An 18,885-nucleotide genomic window follows, 5' to 3' on the forward strand; every position below is an offset into this window, starting at 1 on the left:
TATAGCTGACATCAAGGCGTACTAAAATAACGCAATATATGTATGTGAGCCGAAATTTTACGGTTTTTAATATTGATTTTTGTACAAATTATAAAAATCCCTACTTTCAGTGCAAATTATCATGTGCTGAAAAATTACGCGTTGATTTTATCAGCTAAATAAATTACGGTACTGGTCAAGGACATAGGCCTTTGAAGGGATTTCCACGGTCCTACAATAGGTACGTAAAAATGTTAGGTTAAATATATTTAATCAATTGTCATTTTATCAATATAATTTTCCCACAGTAATATTAAGATAATTTGACGCCTATTCCAATTCCAAGGTAAATGAATGTCGTGTCAATCGACGTGTCTGCTGATGTGGCCCTACCATTACACCAACAGGTGTGGCCGCCACGAGGGCGCACCGGAAGTGTGGCCAGAACCGACACACCCCCGCCTGCACCCTGCTGCACCCTACACACACAACAGGTGTAGGTAATTAGCCCCCCGATCACATAAAAAACTGCTAAAACTCCTCAAAATATTTTAGGCAATAGTTCATTCGTTACCTATATTAATAAAACCTATCCTATATGATTAATTAACGGACGCCCGCTACTTCTTCCGCCCTTTGACATTCATATCAAGTCCTGTCGCAAAATCCGTTCTCAGCAGATCACTTACTAACTATGAACTGACTATCCCTTAATAATTTTAACTTTCTATTTGAAACATTTTCAATATTTCTTAATGAGTGAGACCTTTCGCTTTTATGAATTGTATAGATATTTAAGTTTTTCAAGATGTTGACCACACTAACAATTAAATATCAAATGAGTCTTTAATGTCTGGATTGACATGTTCATCTGGACATGTCTATCCCTAAATCAAGATAGACATGTCCAGTAGGGCATGTGAGCATGTCCATCAGACATCAAGAGCCACTCCATCTCGCGAGCGAGCTAATCCCGCACGAGCAATATTCCCGCGCACGGAATTGACTGCGAAAGTCGGCTAGGGTTGTCACTGCCAAGTTTTTGTTATTATAATTGACGGATCAAGTAGATGTTCTAGCTGATGGTGGAAAACCATCGATTATAACCAGACTCACATACAGGGGCGTAGCTACCGCTGTATCAATAATACCGTATCAATACGGGCCTCCGGACTGAGCTTTTAGACTTCCAGATCGAAAGACAGAGGTGCTGATTTTTAGCACAAATAATACTTCCCCGGATGGACACTGTTATATTAAGTTATACTACATTTAAACTTCACCACTACAACAGTAGGAACGTTTAATTAATATGCCATTTTGTCGTTTAAAGGCAAAACATTGCATCTACATTTTAATTGTTGTCATCAATAAATAAATGAGTGATTAATTTGATTGACAGATAATCTTGTCCATATGTCGTAAGCAAATTAAAGATTGATTGATTGATTGATATGACACGGCGGTGGCATGGATTTGCAGTCGACAACCCTACGCGTGACGCAGCCTCTCGGAGTCCCGCATTGCAGTCTACCCGCGCTGTCAATAGTTAATTCACATGACTACATGTGCTTTGTTCAGCCCATATACGAGTCAAACTCCATTACGATAATGTAAAATAATAATTTATTGCAATAAATGGTGAGATTTACATAAACGGTCTAAGAGCCTGCGATATCTCTTTATAAAAGCAGAAAGTATGTTGTTTGTCAGGATTTGGAAGATAGGAGGTTTTAAAGGAGTTTCTAGTGTCCAAATATAAAAGTAATATTTTAATATTTCATCAAAATTACAAAAATATCTAGTACCCAGTAGTCCGACACTAGGTTAATGTCAATCCTTCGCTAGAACCTAAATAAAATTAAAGACCAATAACCTCTTTCGTATCTAAAGTACTTGGTACTTTTGTATTGTATCTAAAAAGTAAGAAGTTTCAGCTTTATTCATACTCAAAAGTTGAATTCTAAAGTCAGTGTAGGTTCGTTGGTGTTTTAGCAACATTTTACTGCGATATAGTAAGGGGCTCTTCAGTCATATTGCTCTCTGAAGTCTCACAAAAAGAACAAAAAGTAATGGAAGTTGGACTCCGTTCGTTGTTTGTGCGAAAACAAAATAAATGCGAAATTTCTCATGACTCTGCAACGCCGGCAGAAATAAATACCGCGATAGCTTTTATGTGAAGTTGAAACATTTACTTAAAACTTTTACAGGCGTGGATTTTGTTTTTGGTTTTAAAGTCGACATTTTGAGAAAGTATTAACAGCAAAAATATTTTTTCACTACTCTTGCTCAAAAACACTGTCATATTACCACTCCACAGCGGGGCTAAACAAGCATATTAGCCTCTAGGGGCTAAAGTAATTTTGTTTTTTTAATTCTTGTCTGTTACTTACGAGTACTAGCCAAGTACTAGCCTACTATAAAACGGAGGAGGTTTTATTCGAAAATAGAATCATTATAGGTAAGGCCCTGATTGTTTTGAAAAATAAATAAAAAACTTTAAATTGGAATGAAATACAGCGTTCTTGTCTGTGAAATGCGTTTATTTTTTTATTTAATTTTTATTGAGTTGCGAATAGAGCGAGATTTGAAGACATGGGACATCCTTTACGGTGTAATACCTTTGCCTTTTTCTCATGTGAAAAAAATAAAATTAAAAAGCGAGAATTTAAAAAACAATTGGCGTGAATAATAGTTAATACACACTTGATTTTTTTGTAAATTTGTGACCGTAACTTACATATTTTTCAACAATAATTGTTATTGTCGAAGACGAAGACACGTCTAGTAAGAATGGTGATCCTAATTTGGAGATGGATGAAATTTTCAATCTGTTACCATCAAAGTCGAGACGCATTTACTTAAATACTTACCTACGATACCTACGAAAAATTTAATAAGTGAAGAAAACAACAACGAATGGATTCACTTACGAAAGAGTTTTTTAAACTATTATCTCCCACGTTTACCTCACATATTCATTATTCATCTTCAAAGTAGTCGGAAATTATGTTACCGGGTAAAAGCATCTCCCTTAATATCCAAAATTGTAGACTTTGTACATTTAATATTCAATTAAAATAAATCATTGAATATTGTACTAAACTATTTTATTTTCTCGCAATCGTAGTGAAAAGCAGAGTGTAACACGTGGGGCTAAACCCATTATAAACTCGGTTTCTAAAAATACCTCGTATATAATGGGTCTTTTTAGCCCCTTGTATAACAATCTACTATTTTTTACGTAGGTAATCACAAGTGGTATTATATTAGAATGTGTCTGCCTTGTCGTTTTAGTGGTTAACCTGGATCATGACATCTAATGTAAAATAAACATAATATTGTGTTTTTTTCTTTTTTATGATAGTGCCGTAGGTCCATATGGGACCTCAGCGGCGTCACCGGGGGGTTTGGGCGAGCGCAGAAGCATCGCCTGATGGGGCCCGAAGGCAGAAGCAGAGTAGAAGGACAGAACGACTCTCTAAGGGCAAATAATATTGTGTGTTGTTAATGTCAAAGACGTGTTTTCTAAAGTTAGTATAGTCATTCACTACAAAACAAAAAACGAACATTTTTTTATTTCTGTCTGTCTCTCCGTTTTTCCGGGCTATAATCTTTGAAACAGCGTAATCGATTTAAATGCGACTTTCACTCGGAGCTAGAAGACAAAGATTATTGTACAAATTACCTATACTTACTACTTTTTAATCTGAAATAATCCATTTTTCCTGTGGAATTTAACGAAGTCCCTTAATCTAAGAAAGTTCTTTTATATGTATAACTGCAATCAATAAAAAAACTATAAGAAAAATGAGTTCATGAAAACTTCGTTTTTAAAGTGTAAGTTTAATTTAATATTGTGCTTCTTTTAAACCTACTCTCGTATGTTCTGTGAAGCAAACACTGAAAGTTATAGCAAACATTCATAAAGCAATGTTTAAAATATTACAAAACATTTTCCATTTTCACACCTTTCAATCCCTCAAAGGCTGAAAAGTTTAGAGAGAAACCTCCGCGTCGCCCGGGGGTGTGCTGGGGCCACTTGACCCTCGCGAACGCTTGAGAATTTCTTATTACCTGCTGCCTTACTTGTCTTTACATCGCTCCGCATGTGAAGAGGGCAGTAGGACAGAGCTACACGTACGTACATATACAAATACGTATTTTTCTTTTAAATTATAAAGCTATGTTTAGAACCTTATATCAGACCAAAAATTTCGATCGTTTATTCCTCGTATTACTACATCAAAGAAGTCGACAGGTACGAGTATGGCACAAGGTACTACCAATTGACTTCTTGAACTATTCCGACTGTAGGTATCTATATGCTTGTTATTGTCGGCTACTAGGGTTGTCGTGGTCCGATCCGAAGGATTGCTGATTATAACAGGAATATACGGAACATCTAAGCCCCGAGTAGACAGACCTATAATTAAATAATATTACCTAACCTATAATCAAATAATAAAACCTATTAATTAAATAATATTACTATCATGTGGGCCATTTGTGAAAAGAAAGAAAATGATTTCATGGTTTTAACGCTATACCAACTATGCCAACCGTCGCATCATTCTAGTCATTTGCTGCTACCTAATACAGTTCTGCATAATTCTGTTATTTATTCGCGAATAGCGCCAACTTTTAGTGGAGTCTAAGTAATAGATATATACAATCTACTTATGTAAAATATGTCGGAAAAATATTAAAGTAAAACGCATTAAACGCTTGTCACATGATTACATACTTGATGCGGTGATGCGTTCCGAGCTGTGCGCGGGGGAGGCGTGGGTTTGTTTACTTTACTACTTATTATTTTAGACATTGAGAAGATATTACGTACTAACAGACGCAAAGAAGCCTCTGCTCTTTGCCAGGGATACTCTTTCTTTCTACTAAAATTCATCAAAATCGGCTCAGACGTGAAAACCATGAAAAAAGCCTGATGTGTGATAATTTCGAGTTTCGCATTTACAATAAGAATAAATAGAGACTGTGTGGACAAAAAGTAACTTTACTTGGTATATAAAATAAAACAACATAAAAAATTACTGTCTTTCTTGCGAGTGTCAGTTTTTATTTAAGTTATAGTAGGCAAGTGTATTTTATTAGTTCGAACTCTAGAATAAATATCATCTCACTGGCTATCGTCCGATAATGTGGGTGGTAACGTCGCAGTTAGGTACGTCTAGGACAGGTGTACCTAGATCCTTAATCACTCATTGCATTTTAATTTCTAGATTTGTACGCAGTTTTATTTTACTCATGTACTACCTAGAATCCAAATTAGTCTACTGAGCCAAGTTAGGTAGGTAATAAATACTTAGTCCAGACTTCTCAGGGTTTCAAGTGATTTTTATATAATAAACGTTTGTGTCTCAAACGGTGAAGGAAAACTATCGTGAGGAAACCTGCCCACCTGAGAATTTTCTTAATTCTCTACGTGTGCGATGTCTGCCAATCCACATTGGACCAGCGTGGTGGACTATTAGCTTAACCCTACTTACTCTGAGAGGAGACTCGTGCTCAACAGTAATCAGAATATGGGTTGTTAATGACACAAATTCTGAGGTTTAACCTACGGGAGAAGATGGTAGATTACAAAATGCTGTTTTCAACTTTTCAGCTATGCGATAATCAGTTACAACAAACGTCTAAAAGATTGCCAGTTAACCACTAACTATTACTGAGGCACATGCCTATGGAAGTCCATAACATAGCCTCTGGGGTCTGGCGCAACACTGTAATCTTTGGTCTGACGTACCTAAGTATACAATCGTAAGGTATACTGTACGTCGTACGGGAGTCTTCTTGTATGTTCTGAGTTTAATAGTTTGACCTCCCTTTTTTTTAAATAAAATCAAATCAAGACTATCACCTTCGGACATGCATTGATTTTTCATATAAATTAAAAATTACTTGGTATATTGAGGGTCTGACTCTTGCAACCTAGGTCTGGCCGCTCAGGCTATTATTCTTGCTAGCTCTTTTCCAACTAAAGCTGTTTGATTACAACAAAAAACAATAAATTTTTCTTTGGATGCACCTTTGATTGCAATTTTTTCTATTACCTGTGGTTTTGATGTTGACATTACTGAAACTTTGACATTGACAATGACAATACACAGCTGTTTGTTTTGATGCAGTTTGTCATAACGCCGTGCAGATTATTATTACCCTTTAGATTTTAATGATTACAATCAGTGTAAAAGCTATTAGTTTTAGTTTAAAACTTAAGATAAAATTATCTAGTAATTATGTTCGCCAAACCATACAAGTTAAAATCTAACAAAACTTTGAAAAATACAGAAAAGTGAGTTACTGACGTGACGTATTATCAATAAGATATTTACAGGATTTTCGCACTAAATCAAGTTGTTATTAATATTGTTCGTAGGAAATGTCTGAGCCAACGGATACAGAGCGAGTTTCCAGTGGCCACGGACGAGAAAGTGAAGGAGTTGGTGCCCACGAAGTCGGCCACTAGTTGCATGAAAGTGGTGCTTCACTCCGGAGACACAGTGAGCGTTTACGTGGTCGACGGAGTGCCCATGATGGTCGAAGTGTGCGACAGGCTCGTGCCCACCGTGTGCGCGCTGTGGCGAGTGCCCGATCTAGTGCCCACTATTATGATACACACTTTGGTCCTGAGCAAGGTAATTGAGACTCTCAATACAAACCTTTTTTTTTTAACTAACTTGTCCTTTGACTAAAATCTCACCTGATGGTAAGTGATGATAAGATGGAAGCGGCTAACTTGTTTGTAACTTTGGAGGAGGATGAAAATCTGCACCCCTTTCGGTTTCTACACTACATCATATCGGAAAGCTAAATTGCTTGGTGGTATGTCTTTGTGGGTAGGGTGGTAACTAGCCAAGGCCAAAGCCTCCCACCAGTTAGACCTGGACCAATTGAGAAAACTTCAATTGGCCCAGCCGACGATCAAACCCAGGACCTCCGTCTTATTAATCCACCATGCATACCACGCACGGTGCAGCACCATGGAGGCTGTCAAAACCTTCAAGAATTTTTAATGGTTTATATCTAGTGATGTATGTGATGTAAACAAAAACCAAATATATGTGATTATCATTCACATACATTTGGGTTTTGTAGCTGATATACTTTCTATTTCTTGTTAAATATTCAAAGAAATCGACATGTACATGTATCATGTGACATGGTTTATGCTCTTGACTCTCATCTCCCTCATAAACATTCTCTTGCATCTAATACGGACATGTGTCTGTATCACATTCTCCAAGCAAGCTCTGCAAAGAGGACTCAGTGGCAGGCAGGCTAAGAGCCTTTCACTTGTATAAATGTTGAGCACTGCTGTAAATGTTACAGATACAAGGTGGAGCACCTCTATATGCACCTGGAGTGGTGACAGAGGGAAGCTTCCCCCAGTTCCGACGCGGCGCAGTGGTGGCTGCATGTACAAGTGATAATGCTGCGGCAGGAGTCATCGGCCGCGCCATGATGTCTTCTGCTGATCTTGTCAGGGCTCCTATGTGAGTATCTTTATTAAATATAATCAATATATGAAACAACAGAAATTTAAGATGTTGATGAATCATGTTTCAGAACCTAAACTAGCCTTTAGTTTAAAAACTCATTCATAAAGGTTATTAAAATTGAATATTTAGTTTTTGCATCATCAGTTTTTAAGATAAATTTTGACATCCTCTCTTGGGAAAATTGCAAAAAAAATCTAGTATTTGTACTATAAATAAAAAATATAACCAAAAATTTAGGGCAACAGTATATAAAAACCTTTTTATTTATAGTTTATATTAGTTTATTTTACTCTCTGGTTGGATAATCTTGAAAACTACTCAACTTATTTTGCAGTTACATGTAAGTGAAGCAAACTCTGCAATGAATAGACTTCACTATTATGCAATAAATTACTAAGTATTAGGTTAATATCACTCTTTTATTAATAATTGTGCCAACATTTACAGGGGAGTGTGCCTAGAGACCCTGCATGTGTATGGTGACCAACTGTGTAAAGAGGAGAAGTTCTCCAAGATTGACCGACCCAAGCTAGCTCCTGCGTCATACAGTGACTTGGCTGATACCTTGGCGGTGGACCTTAATCAGGTACAATTTATTTGTTAGTTATATTTGATACCATACCATTACTTCTGATCTACCACAAACCCCTGGAGTATCAGCAACTTTTGCTGACAACACAGCATTACTAGCCCCTCACGAAAATCCTATAGAAGCATCAGAGATCTTACAAAAAAGTCTACAAAAAACCCAGAGATGGTTGGACAGATGGAAAATTCAAGCTAGTGCCTCAAAATCACACCACATCACATTGAGAACTGGTGATTGTCCTCCAGTTGTGCTTGGTAACAAACAACTACCCCACACTAATTGTGTTAGATATCTGGGTATGCACCTAGATTGAAAGATGACCTGGAGACAACATATTGAAGTGAAAAAGGAGGAATTAAAACTGAAGTACAAGGGATTGCACTGGTTGCTTTCGAGAAACTCATAACTATCACTGGACAACAAACTTCTAATCTACAAAATCCCATTGAAACCATATGGAATACAGCTCTGGGGTTCCGCTTGTGACTTGTTACAGCATCTCATTAATTGAAGGAGCTGAGGACAACATACTCAAGCAAATGTGCAATGCACCACGCTTCATTAAAAATAGCGAGATCCATGAGTATCTGTGTATCAAAACAGTGAAAGTGTAGCAACAGTGTAGCAGGACTTATAAACACTGATTTTAACACCATACCAATCCACTGGCAGCTCAGCTCACTATACCAGACTTCTTAAACGCCTGACAAGAAAAAGAATCTTGGACCTGGATGTGTAATAGTCCAGTTTTAACAACAATACAAATGTCTCTAGTGGGGGATACTCATATCACATACCAACATCAAACCTGAAACCCATCTGCTGATAGTCTTTTTGACTGATTGTACCATACATGGAACAAAAAAAAAATATTTGATACCATACAAAACCTTACCTGATTTTATGAAATATGAAATTATTGGACTGATAATCAATGATGTGTCTTATTAAAAACAACATGCTTATATTAGGTTTTACAGTCAGCGTAAAGATACTTTTAGAATTGCACTTAGTAAACTGAATTATTTAATTATTTATTACTATGTGATGTGTATTTTCCAAATGAATTTATTATTTTCATCACAAAATTCAGTTTACATAAGATTGAAAGGAGCATGATTTAGCTTGTAAGAGCTTGGATGTCTGAATCTGATATGTATTGCTCCACAAATTGTTTAATCATAGCTTTTACTGCCACACATTTTGTAGAAACATCTTCCATGTATAGGTAGTTCCACATACCTACAATTAGTTATCCTGTAAAAATTCATGGTTCATGGGATTTATAAAAACATTAATTAACTCGAACTAAGTCGCAACTGACAAGCTTTGGCTAGGAGTATATAAATAGTATAATACTGCTGATATTCGTAGGAGTACATGTCCTGTCATGGCATACTCTTCTCTCGCAGCTCAACATCCAACCAATCAAAGAAGAGTGGCCGAGCCTGGTGAAGGAGCCCCCTGCGCCTGCAGCCAACGAGCCCGCCGTCATCGCTGACGAGTCTCTGGGGGCAGACGCACCCAACCCCACAGCAGAGACACTCATTGATGAGGATATTGTGGAACAGTTAAATGAATCTGGTGCCACAGGTATAGTGCTTTTATTACAGTAGTTAAGGCCTGCCACTCAACATGAGCCTTGTGCCCCACAAATCGGTCATTACATGAGTGCCAAATTTTCAGTGCTGAACCTCGTCGGCAAATTGACAGACACATACACGCACAGCCTTGTTACATACTAAACTACAAGCCGTAGCATTCACAGTCAGATTTGTCTGCAGACTTATCATCAAAGATAAATCTTGCAAACAAATGTGACTCAGACAAATGTTTTTGGCTGGTGGGAGGCTTCAGCCATGGCTAGTTACCACCATACTGGCAAAGATATACCGTTAAGCGATTTGGCATTCTAGTATGATGCCGTGTAGAAACTGAAAGGGGTGTGGATTATTCATCCTCCTCCTAACAAGTTAGCCCGCCCGCCCGCTTGCATCTTAGACTATATCATCACTTACCATAAGGTGTATTCAAGGGCTAACTTGTAAAGAAAAAAAAAATTGAGCAAATCGGCCGACGCGTCAATAAATGTCATAAACTGATAAACCCTCCCTTGGTTTGTCAGTTAAAAAGTACAATAACTACATTGATTGAACAAGCTGTACGGTGTAACATGGTGTATCTACATTATTTGTTTTCTAGATTGTTCGGAGTCAGAGGAGCAGGTGCCGAGTGACATGGACGGGCTGCTTCGGTGGTGCCTGCTGTCCTTCCTCAAGACGCAGGGCAAGCAAATCGAGCTGCCGCTTAAAACTAATTTATTGTACAAGTAAGTTAAATAATTTGAATTGAAAATGAAATTCAAAATTCATTTATAGTTGATGATTTCTTTCAAAACGTCAGGCTATGTTGTTGTGGTGATAAGTAAAACCGAAAACTTAAAATTGAATTTACTAGGTATGAAGTAAATGTGTTAGAAATTCTCAACTTTTCCACAGAAGTGATGTCACATTTCAGAAACCACCTGATGCCCTTCTGTCCAGACGACAGGACTCTAGAAGTGAAGAAGTCTAGTTATAAGAAGATGGGGAAGTTCCTAGAAGCCATGCAGAGGGTAATGTTTATCTTGATTTTTCCTCTAAAGAAATCAACCTGCTGTCTGTTTAGAACACAAAAGAGTTTGATATGATGAGATTACCCCCTTAATGTGTACAGCTTACATTAAACTAAGCATTTGACAAAATATATAAAAAGTGGAAGTCCTTTACCTAATCAGGGGCCTCAGCTATATGGCACGTCGATTCTCTTTCGACAAACGCTGACGCTTCAAAACTAACAAAATGTATGGGAATGACAGATCCGATGGACATCTCGATTACGTGATCTGTCGCTAGTGAATGTCATTCCCTTGTATTTTTAAATTGTCGAAGTGGTCACGATTGTAGAATGGCCAGGTGCACCGTGTCTCACGGCACGTGTTGTTCAAGGAAGGCCTGCTCGAGGTGCGCGAGCTGGACAAGGGCGTGGACGCGCTCGTGGCCGTGAACGCGGCGCACCCGCTGCTGCGCGCGCACCGGCCCGTGGCCCGTGCGCGCGCCGAGCACGCGGACGAGCGCGAGTACGTGCCCCCGCAGGTGCGCGAGCTGTACTGCGTCACCGCCGCCGTGCTCCCGCTGCTGGCGCCCAACAAGTGAGTCACGACTTGTCAAACTGTACGTGCCAATAACTTGTCTTTTTCCTTGCCTATGGCTGGACTACTAAAATTGGCATTTCGAACGATATTCGATTTTGACGTGACTGTAACATAGCACAGAAATATAATAGATTACAGACATTTTCATAGAGACTTTCGTAAACTATAGGATGCAATGCATACAACACTGTGAATTGAAACTTATCAAATGATGACCAGAGCTTAATAGTATGTATGCACTGGTTGAAAGTATAAACTGTCTGAGCCCTGAAGCTGGTCACGTTGCTCTAAAGCCATAATGTGAGCGCTGTGTAGTTCAGTGAGCTCAGATGAACAGGCTGTATGGTTAAACCTTTGCCTGTCCCTCGTGCATAAACTAAAAGAAAACCTGATGTAATGTATGATGTGTCTATGGTCTGTCAGGAAGGGCACGGCGCTGTCGGCTGCGGACGTGCGGCAAGCACTAGTCGCGCACGTGTCGGCGCGCGGGCTGGCGGCGCGCGGTGCGGTCACGCTCGACGCGCTGCTGGCCGGCGCCGTGGGCAGGCAGCCGCAGGTAACCAGGCGAAGGCAGCTTTCGTGCATTAAAGACTGACTTAAAGGGCTAGAACTCAGAGCCATATGGCCAATTAACAAAATCTACACTTCGCTATGCACACTACGACTTTGCATTCTAATCTCTAAGCAACTACCGCAACACAAACATGTACCAGTTCTGTATGGTACACAAAGTATAGGTAAACCCTAATTTATCGAACCTCTTCATTTACAGCATATGGACGTCCACTGCTGGACATAGGCCTCTTAACTTTTAAACACAACGGGCTCGAACCGCCAGCATCAAGCGAATCCCTGCAATCCCTTTGATGTATGTCCATCTAGTGGGAGGGTCGACCAACATTGCGCTTTCCATTGCTGGGTCGCCATTCCAGCAGCTTGGGGCCCCAACGACTATCGGCTTTTCGAACTATGTGGCCTGCCCATTGCCACTTCGGCTTCGTGCTGAAGCTGAGCTATGTTAGTGACTTTGGTTCGTCTACAGATCTCCTCATTCCTGATTCGATCTCGCAAAGAAACCCCAAGCAAAGCTCGCTCGCTCATGGAACCTCTATTATTATTAAATTAGTAAAATGATTGTTTAATTAAATCTAGTTAAATCTAAATTGATAACAACATCAATCCCCGTTACCAGGAGACGATGAGGTGGGAGGAGCTGACGGCGTACGTGCTGGCGCGCATGACGCCCAGCACCGAGATGCGCTTCAGCGACGGCAGCGTGCGGCTCAGCAAGAGCCGGCTCGAGCCCGTCACCATGCAGGTGGTCACGCGCAGCGGGAACAAGAAGGTGTGCTTCATTGTATACCAGGAGATTATGTCGAGGGTACCAGGCGATGATTTGACTATATCAAATTTAACATTATTTATAGATGACATTACTGAAGCACTAGATAATACTGATCAACTTGATTGTGTTTATACAGATTTTTCTAAAGAGTTTGACGTTGTTGATCACTGTATATTGATAAAAAAGCTCATCGGTTATGGTGTTTGTGGAAATGTTATCAATTGGATGGAATCATATCTAATGAATCGTGAAAAAAATGTTGTTATTGGAGGCTATCAATCAAAAACATTTATTGCTACTTCTGGAGTGCCACAGGGTTCTAACCTTGGGCCTACATTATTTGGAATATTTATCAATGATATTATAACTTGTTTTCAATATTGCCAATTTCAGCTGTACGCTGATGACCTCAAAATTTATACGAAAATAAAAGACATGAATGATTCTAAAAACATGCAAAAAGATTTAGATAGACTTTCTAATTGGTGTTATAATAATAATATAAAATTAAATCATTTAAAATGTTTCAGTATTACTTTCAGTCGTAAGGTTAAGAATTTCAAGTTCAATTACAGTATAAATGGAAATATATTGGAAGATGTTAAAATTATAAAAGATCTTGGGATTACATTAGATAATAAATTGAGCTTCATACCACACATAGATAGTTTGGTAGAGAAATCTCTCAAGTTATTAGGTTTTATTATTAGAAATACAAAAGAATTTAAAAATTCATCAACAAAATTAGCCTTATTTAATACAATGATCAGAAGTAGACTTAAATACTGTTCAGTAGCATGGAATCCGTATTATCAAGTAGGTACATAAGGATAGAATTGAAAGAGTACAAAAAAAGTTTTTCGACATTTAGCATTTAAAGATAAAATATTGAAGGAAAGAACCAAGTATAATGATCTCTTAAAATTTTATAAAACGGCTTCACTATCTAACCGTAGAGATTTGATAGACCATTGTTTTTTGCACAAAATTGTTAATTTTAAAATAGACAACTCAGAGTTGCTGAATAGGGTAAAACTTGCTGTGCCGAACAAAAATGCTAGATCTCACATTAAAAATAAACTAACTTTTAGGCCAAGAATCACAAAAACTAATCTGGGGAGAAATGCTCCTATTGAAAGAATAGTGAGATCGTATATATATCGTATGTATATATTTTTAAAATGGCAAATCTGGATATTTTCAATAGCGGTTCTAATTCTTTTAAAAGTAAAGTTAAAAAACATATGTCGAAGAATAATGTACTTTAAATGCATTCTGTTTTTGTTTTAAATGTAATTTCTTATTGTTAATTCCCATTATTATTGTTGTAGTTACTTTTTTTTTTCTTTCTTTCTTTTAGTTTCTTTTTTTTATTTTTAGTGGTAGGTAGATTTAGTTTTTGTTTCTTTTTTTTTTGATGGTAAATTAAGAATTGTATTATAATAAACTCATGTTGAGTTAGCCTGTAAGTGGGGTGTACAATGTTGCATATTACTTTTTAATGCATGTTATGTTGAATTAGTCATAAGTTTTTTGTATACAACGTTGGCTTCCGAATAAATAAATAAATAAATAAATGATGAAGTTGGAGAAGCTGACGGCGGCTGTGAGGATAAATGACTACCTGCGGCACCAGTAATATTGTTTTTTTAGTGTGTGTTGTGGAAAGGTTGCCCAAAAGTGTAGGGTCGTCATTCCACCACCTTTTCGGACTTCAGCCTGACCCATTGGTAATTCTTAGCAACTCCTTAACATCCAAGACGTCATAAAATACTACCACTACAAGTCGCAAAGTATATAAAGTAAAGTATAATGCCCCACGCCCCGCAGGTGACGCTGGTGTCGAACTTGGAGGCGTTCGGGTTCAGCCTGCGGCCGCTGGCGCACGCGTGCCAGCTGCTGGCGGGCGCGGCGTGCGGCGTCACGCGCAGCGCGGCGGCGCGCGCCGACCAGCTCATGCTGCAGGGGGACCAGGTGACACTCCTTGGAACAAACATTAAGTTCCTCCTTCACTTTTTTATTTGAACTGCCAGGCATCGCAGTAATCTAAATCCAATATTTTATTCAGTTATCAATTACATTAATAAAGAGCTAGAACCTTCTTATAAGTAGTAGACCTGTATTAGAAGGTTCCGCAATGTGCATTTATACTTTAATTGATGTCCCTTGTATGAAGTGTTTGATTATTTTTGTGCCACACTGCAAGCTATGGATTTAATAGGTATATTCGAGGCAAGCACATTCCACCATAGGCAGCATCATTGTTTACCATTAGGCTTGATTGTAGCCAAGCTCTGGCCTATGGAAAAGACCACTCTATCGTGTGGCAGAGAGAAACAATAGGAGCAGAACTCTGTAGTTATAATCCAGGTGTACAGTTCAGGAAATCATTCGTCAACACTCATGAAGAAACCATGAATTGTTTTCCCCACCCAGCCAAACTTGGTAGGATTGTACTAGAGCAGCTTTGAGTGCCTGCTCTAATACAGTACTTTTAGCAGACTCGAAAGTGGATTACAAAAATAAGAAAACCAGTGTCGAGCAAAGGTTATGATTCACAACATTTGTCAAGACAACTAAATTAACAAATCAAACTGTAACCAAAATAAGACCCTAGAATGGCAGAGAATGACCTGGAGTGGAGTCACGAACTTGTAATTGTTGTGTGTAGGGTTAAAGACGTCTTTGATAATTGACTAACACTCCCCTTTTCCACTCAAGTCACTCTCCCGCCTATCCCAAGTAACAGATAAAGAATTACACAAGAAGAAATGTGGACGGCATGAACGCCACGATCATACTGAAGCCGACCTTACAACGAGCGCCTTATATCGCAAGTTGTTCCCGCCAACCGATTGCTACCCCTCTCTAACTCCCTAATCTTTACGGAAACAAGTCACGCCACTTAGCGTCGGCACGAGCCAACACGAGATCGTGTGACGTCATATCCGTCGCAGACTATTATTTCCTACAGTACTTACTCCAAACTCCACACTCAGCTTAAGTCAAGGTCTTCAAGCAGGTTAGAAATCTTGGGTATACAGGTCTCACACCCACTTCTACAGCATATAAACTTAACACAGGGCCAATTATAGTTACTTTATTTGTTAGGTCATAACTTCATATGGCTTACTCTGTGCATTAGAACTATTGGCAATTGCCACTTTCATAGCCTTATTAACAAAAATTTTACAGCAACTTTAAACTTTGCTAACAACCTAAAAAAAATTGTACTCATGCTTTTCTGTCTCATAATCTACTCAATTTAAGTTTTTAAACATGCCGTTTATTTCTTCCAGACACATCTTGTGGCCAAACTGCTCATAGAAAAGTATGGATTGCCCAAGAAGTTTGTAGACGGAGCTGACAAGGCTCTCAACAAGAAGAAATGAATGTTTAAAACAACTGCCAACCATAAAATATACCTTGTGTTATGTTGAAATAAAACTGCTGTTTACCTTAACCATTTACTATTGTTTTTATTAAAACCCTTGACATTTTATAATTTTTTTTTATAATATAAATTTATAAAGATACATTCTTCAAATTTACATTAAACATAGGTTGATATTAAAAATATAATAAAGAATTCTTAATTATTTAAACTTATATCTATATAATCAAGTATTTGATTTTGACATCAATTTATATTTAAGTTTGTAAAAATAATAAAAGAAGCTTGGAAGACTAACGACTAAATTGTTAATTCATATGAAAGACATTTCTTTTTTCACCTAAACAATAATAAAATACAATATCTACTATAGCACATATATCAATCTCAAACATTTTGATTTTGTAAGTCATATAATATACAAATATAATATTGCTGAAACAATATTCAATATTTACTAATCACTACAGTTTGGGTGGGTTTTGTCCGTATTTCTTGTCTTATGTACAGAAAATAAACTTAAAATCATAATATAATAATTTGTTTGTTCCACAATATGCCGGAACTGCAAAACATTATAACTAGTCTCTAGAATAAAAATAATGAAGCACAAAAATCCACAACCATTTAAAACTTATTTGAAATATGACACAATTTTCATTAATATTATTAAAAAATAAACTACAATTAAATCTTCATAAGAACCACATTCATTGTATACAAGTAAATACAATAATAGTTATATAGCAACAGTAATTAAACTTTTGTAGAAGTTTTGAACTTGAATGGAGTTTTAAAGGGCAAGAGAGACATTCTTTTAGATTTTTTAACTTCTGGTGGAGCTTTAGGAGTTTGGTGGTGAAGGGAATTACCAATGGCACTGGCTGGTGCAGCACAGTGACTCTTGCTGACTTGAGGATCATCACTCCATTGGCTCCGTGTGCATATCATAGATTTTCTCAAGCTGTTGGAAGACTTGGCTTTGGAAGGAGTCTGCCTCGAGTTCTTATTTGTGATATCAGTGAACACTTTACCTGTTATTTTGGCTTGTTTAGAAGGTGAGGACTGACTGCACTGCAGAGCAGATCTCTTCTCCGAGGTTGGCTTCTCCAAGTTCAAGTATTTGAACTTGCTGATGTCTCTCACTGGCTTGTCCTCACTGTTGGTCACTTTGCTGTCACTGTGAACTTTCTCCAACTCATAAAAAGTTAATGTCACACTGTCATCACTCTCCACAAATGGGTTGTTGGAAGTAAAATGCACTTTCTTAGCAGCCACTTGAGGAAAGATGTTTCTGCGTGGCATGTTCTCAGTGGTAATTTTGGCAGCAGTTATAATCAAGCTGCCGTCCCCGTTGTCTGCTGACAGGGAGCTGTCCAGGTCCTCGTAGGCGTAGCTCTTCCTCCGTGCCCTCATGCGCACGGAGCTGGTCCGTCTGTGGCGCCGCCGCGACACCCAGGGGTGTATCTGCTCACCCGCTTGCCCGAGCACTTCAGGAAGAGTGATCCCATTGGTTTTCAAGCTGCCGTCCTCTACAGAAGAATCTTCTAGAGATACTATATCTACACTTGGACTGTTCATTATCTCTTTAGCGATCAAGTTTCTTTCCCTTCTGTTTAGAGATTCCTCCCTTTCTCTGAGAGCTATGAGGCGAGACATCCACTGATGGCTGAGAGTCTCCTCGGACACCTTCTGTGGCCCATTGTATCTCTCTAGTGCCTCGCTGTAAGGTCTTCTGCTGCGAGGCACATAGCCAGGCAGCTCCAGGGCTAAAGCTGCCACTGTGGGAGACACAGGCTGCCACGGAGAGTCACTCTCCTCTATGTAATTGTTGATTTTCTGTTTAGGGGAGATGTTGCAGTAGATGGGACTGTCCAGGGGAGCGCGAGACCTCGGTGGGGGCTCTATGGTCCTCCGCCGCTCGACAGCTTTCTCTGAATCACACTTGTTAGCTTCAGAAGTTAAAATCGTAGTTTCCCTGGAGGCGAGTACATTGGAGAAGCGACAAGACTTGGACAGGGCGCCTGTGTTGGCCAGCACTGTGGGGTGGTAGATCACGACGTCGGCCCGCAAATAGTCGCTCTTGGCATCGGTGAGGAAGTCTATCACGTCGTGGAGGTCGTCGCTGTACTGGAACTCCCGGATCTTGTCGTCAGTCGCGCCGGGCAGGTAGCAGAGGGTGCGGATCAGCTCCCCGACTTGCTGCATCGGCCCGGCCGCGTCCTCCGCCTCCGCGGAGAGCTCGAAGCAGTTGACGCGCAGTTCGCCGCTCGGCCCCACGAAGATCGCCTGCGGAGCGACGCATTTCTTCAGGGTGACGAAGTTAAACTCTTCTGCGGCCTTAAAGGCGCGCGCGAGCTCCAGCAACGCGTACCATATAAATTCCTCTGTGAAATGCTTGTCGGTGGCCTTGCATAGTGCGATTAATTCCTGTACGCTCTGCCAAGAAATGTATTCGAGAACAAAGTAAAGCGTTTTGGTCGGGCCGTGCAGTATCGTGTCGTAGTACCGCAGGAAGTTGCCAGATAACGCCTCGCTCAATGTTTTCACTTCATTGTCGACGTTTTGTATTTGTTCATCGGAGAACGCGGAGCAATCGTACGCCTTCCACGCGAAAATGCTGTTCGTGACCTTGTGCCGCACTTTGTACAGCGTGCCGCCGCAAAACACGTCGAGAACTTGATAATCCTTTAATTTTTCCGACATTACGACGTTTTAATGATTTTCTTTCGTGAACTTTACATTTTGCAAACCGAAACAAAGCGCCCAAACTTTTGAAATGAACGGCCGTTACACGTCTAGTGATGTGTATCACGTTTTTGTTGTATGTATTATTATCTATGTTTTAAGTCGATGGTCTTTTAA

General features: G+C 39.1%; 2 protein-coding genes across 2 annotated transcripts; one reads left to right on the plus strand and one right to left on the minus strand.

Annotated features, from left to right (window-relative positions):
• Positions 1-6,103: 6,103 nt before the first annotated feature.
• LOC112046624 (eukaryotic translation initiation factor 2D) lies at positions 6,104-16,094 on the plus strand. Its single transcript, XM_024083325.2, has 12 exons — positions 6,104-6,292; positions 6,377-6,635; positions 7,330-7,493; positions 7,947-8,085; positions 9,501-9,681; positions 10,291-10,417; positions 10,606-10,702; positions 11,076-11,278; positions 11,705-11,837; positions 12,474-12,626; positions 14,457-14,600; positions 15,926-16,094. Exons 1-12 carry the CDS (start codon positions 6,237-6,239, stop codon positions 16,016-16,018), a joined length of 1,749 nt encoding a protein of 582 aa, XP_023939093.2. The 5' UTR covers positions 6,104-6,236; the 3' UTR covers positions 16,019-16,094.
• Positions 16,080-18,780, minus strand: LOC112046623 (uncharacterized). Its single transcript, XM_024083324.2, has one exon. It carries the CDS (start codon positions 18,724-18,726, stop codon positions 16,777-16,779), a length of 1,950 nt encoding a protein of 649 aa, XP_023939092.2. The 5' UTR covers positions 18,727-18,780; the 3' UTR covers positions 16,080-16,776.
• Positions 18,781-18,885: the final 105 nt, after the last annotated feature.

Source organism: Bicyclus anynana, chromosome 23 (genome assembly GCF_947172395.1).
Source record: "Bicyclus anynana chromosome 23, ilBicAnyn1.1, whole genome shotgun sequence".
Classification (NCBI taxonomy): domain Eukaryota; kingdom Metazoa; phylum Arthropoda; class Insecta; order Lepidoptera; family Nymphalidae; genus Bicyclus; species Bicyclus anynana.

Coding starts and splice junctions, on each gene's coding strand:
- LOC112046624 (XM_024083325.2), top strand. CDS start 6,237: ATGTTCGCCAAACCATACAAGTTAAAATCTAACAAAACTTTGAAAAAT. Junction 8,086..9,500: donor TGGCGGTGGACCTTAATCAG/GTACAATTTATT, acceptor CTTCTCTCGCAG/CTCAACATCCAACCAATCAA. Junction 10,703..11,075: donor TCCTAGAAGCCATGCAGAGG/GTAATGTTTATC, acceptor GTGTTGTTCAAG/GAAGGCCTGCTCGAGGTGCG.
- LOC112046623 (XM_024083324.2), bottom strand. CDS start 18,726: ATGTCGGAAAAATTAAAGGATTATCAAGTTCTCGACGTGTTTTGCGGC.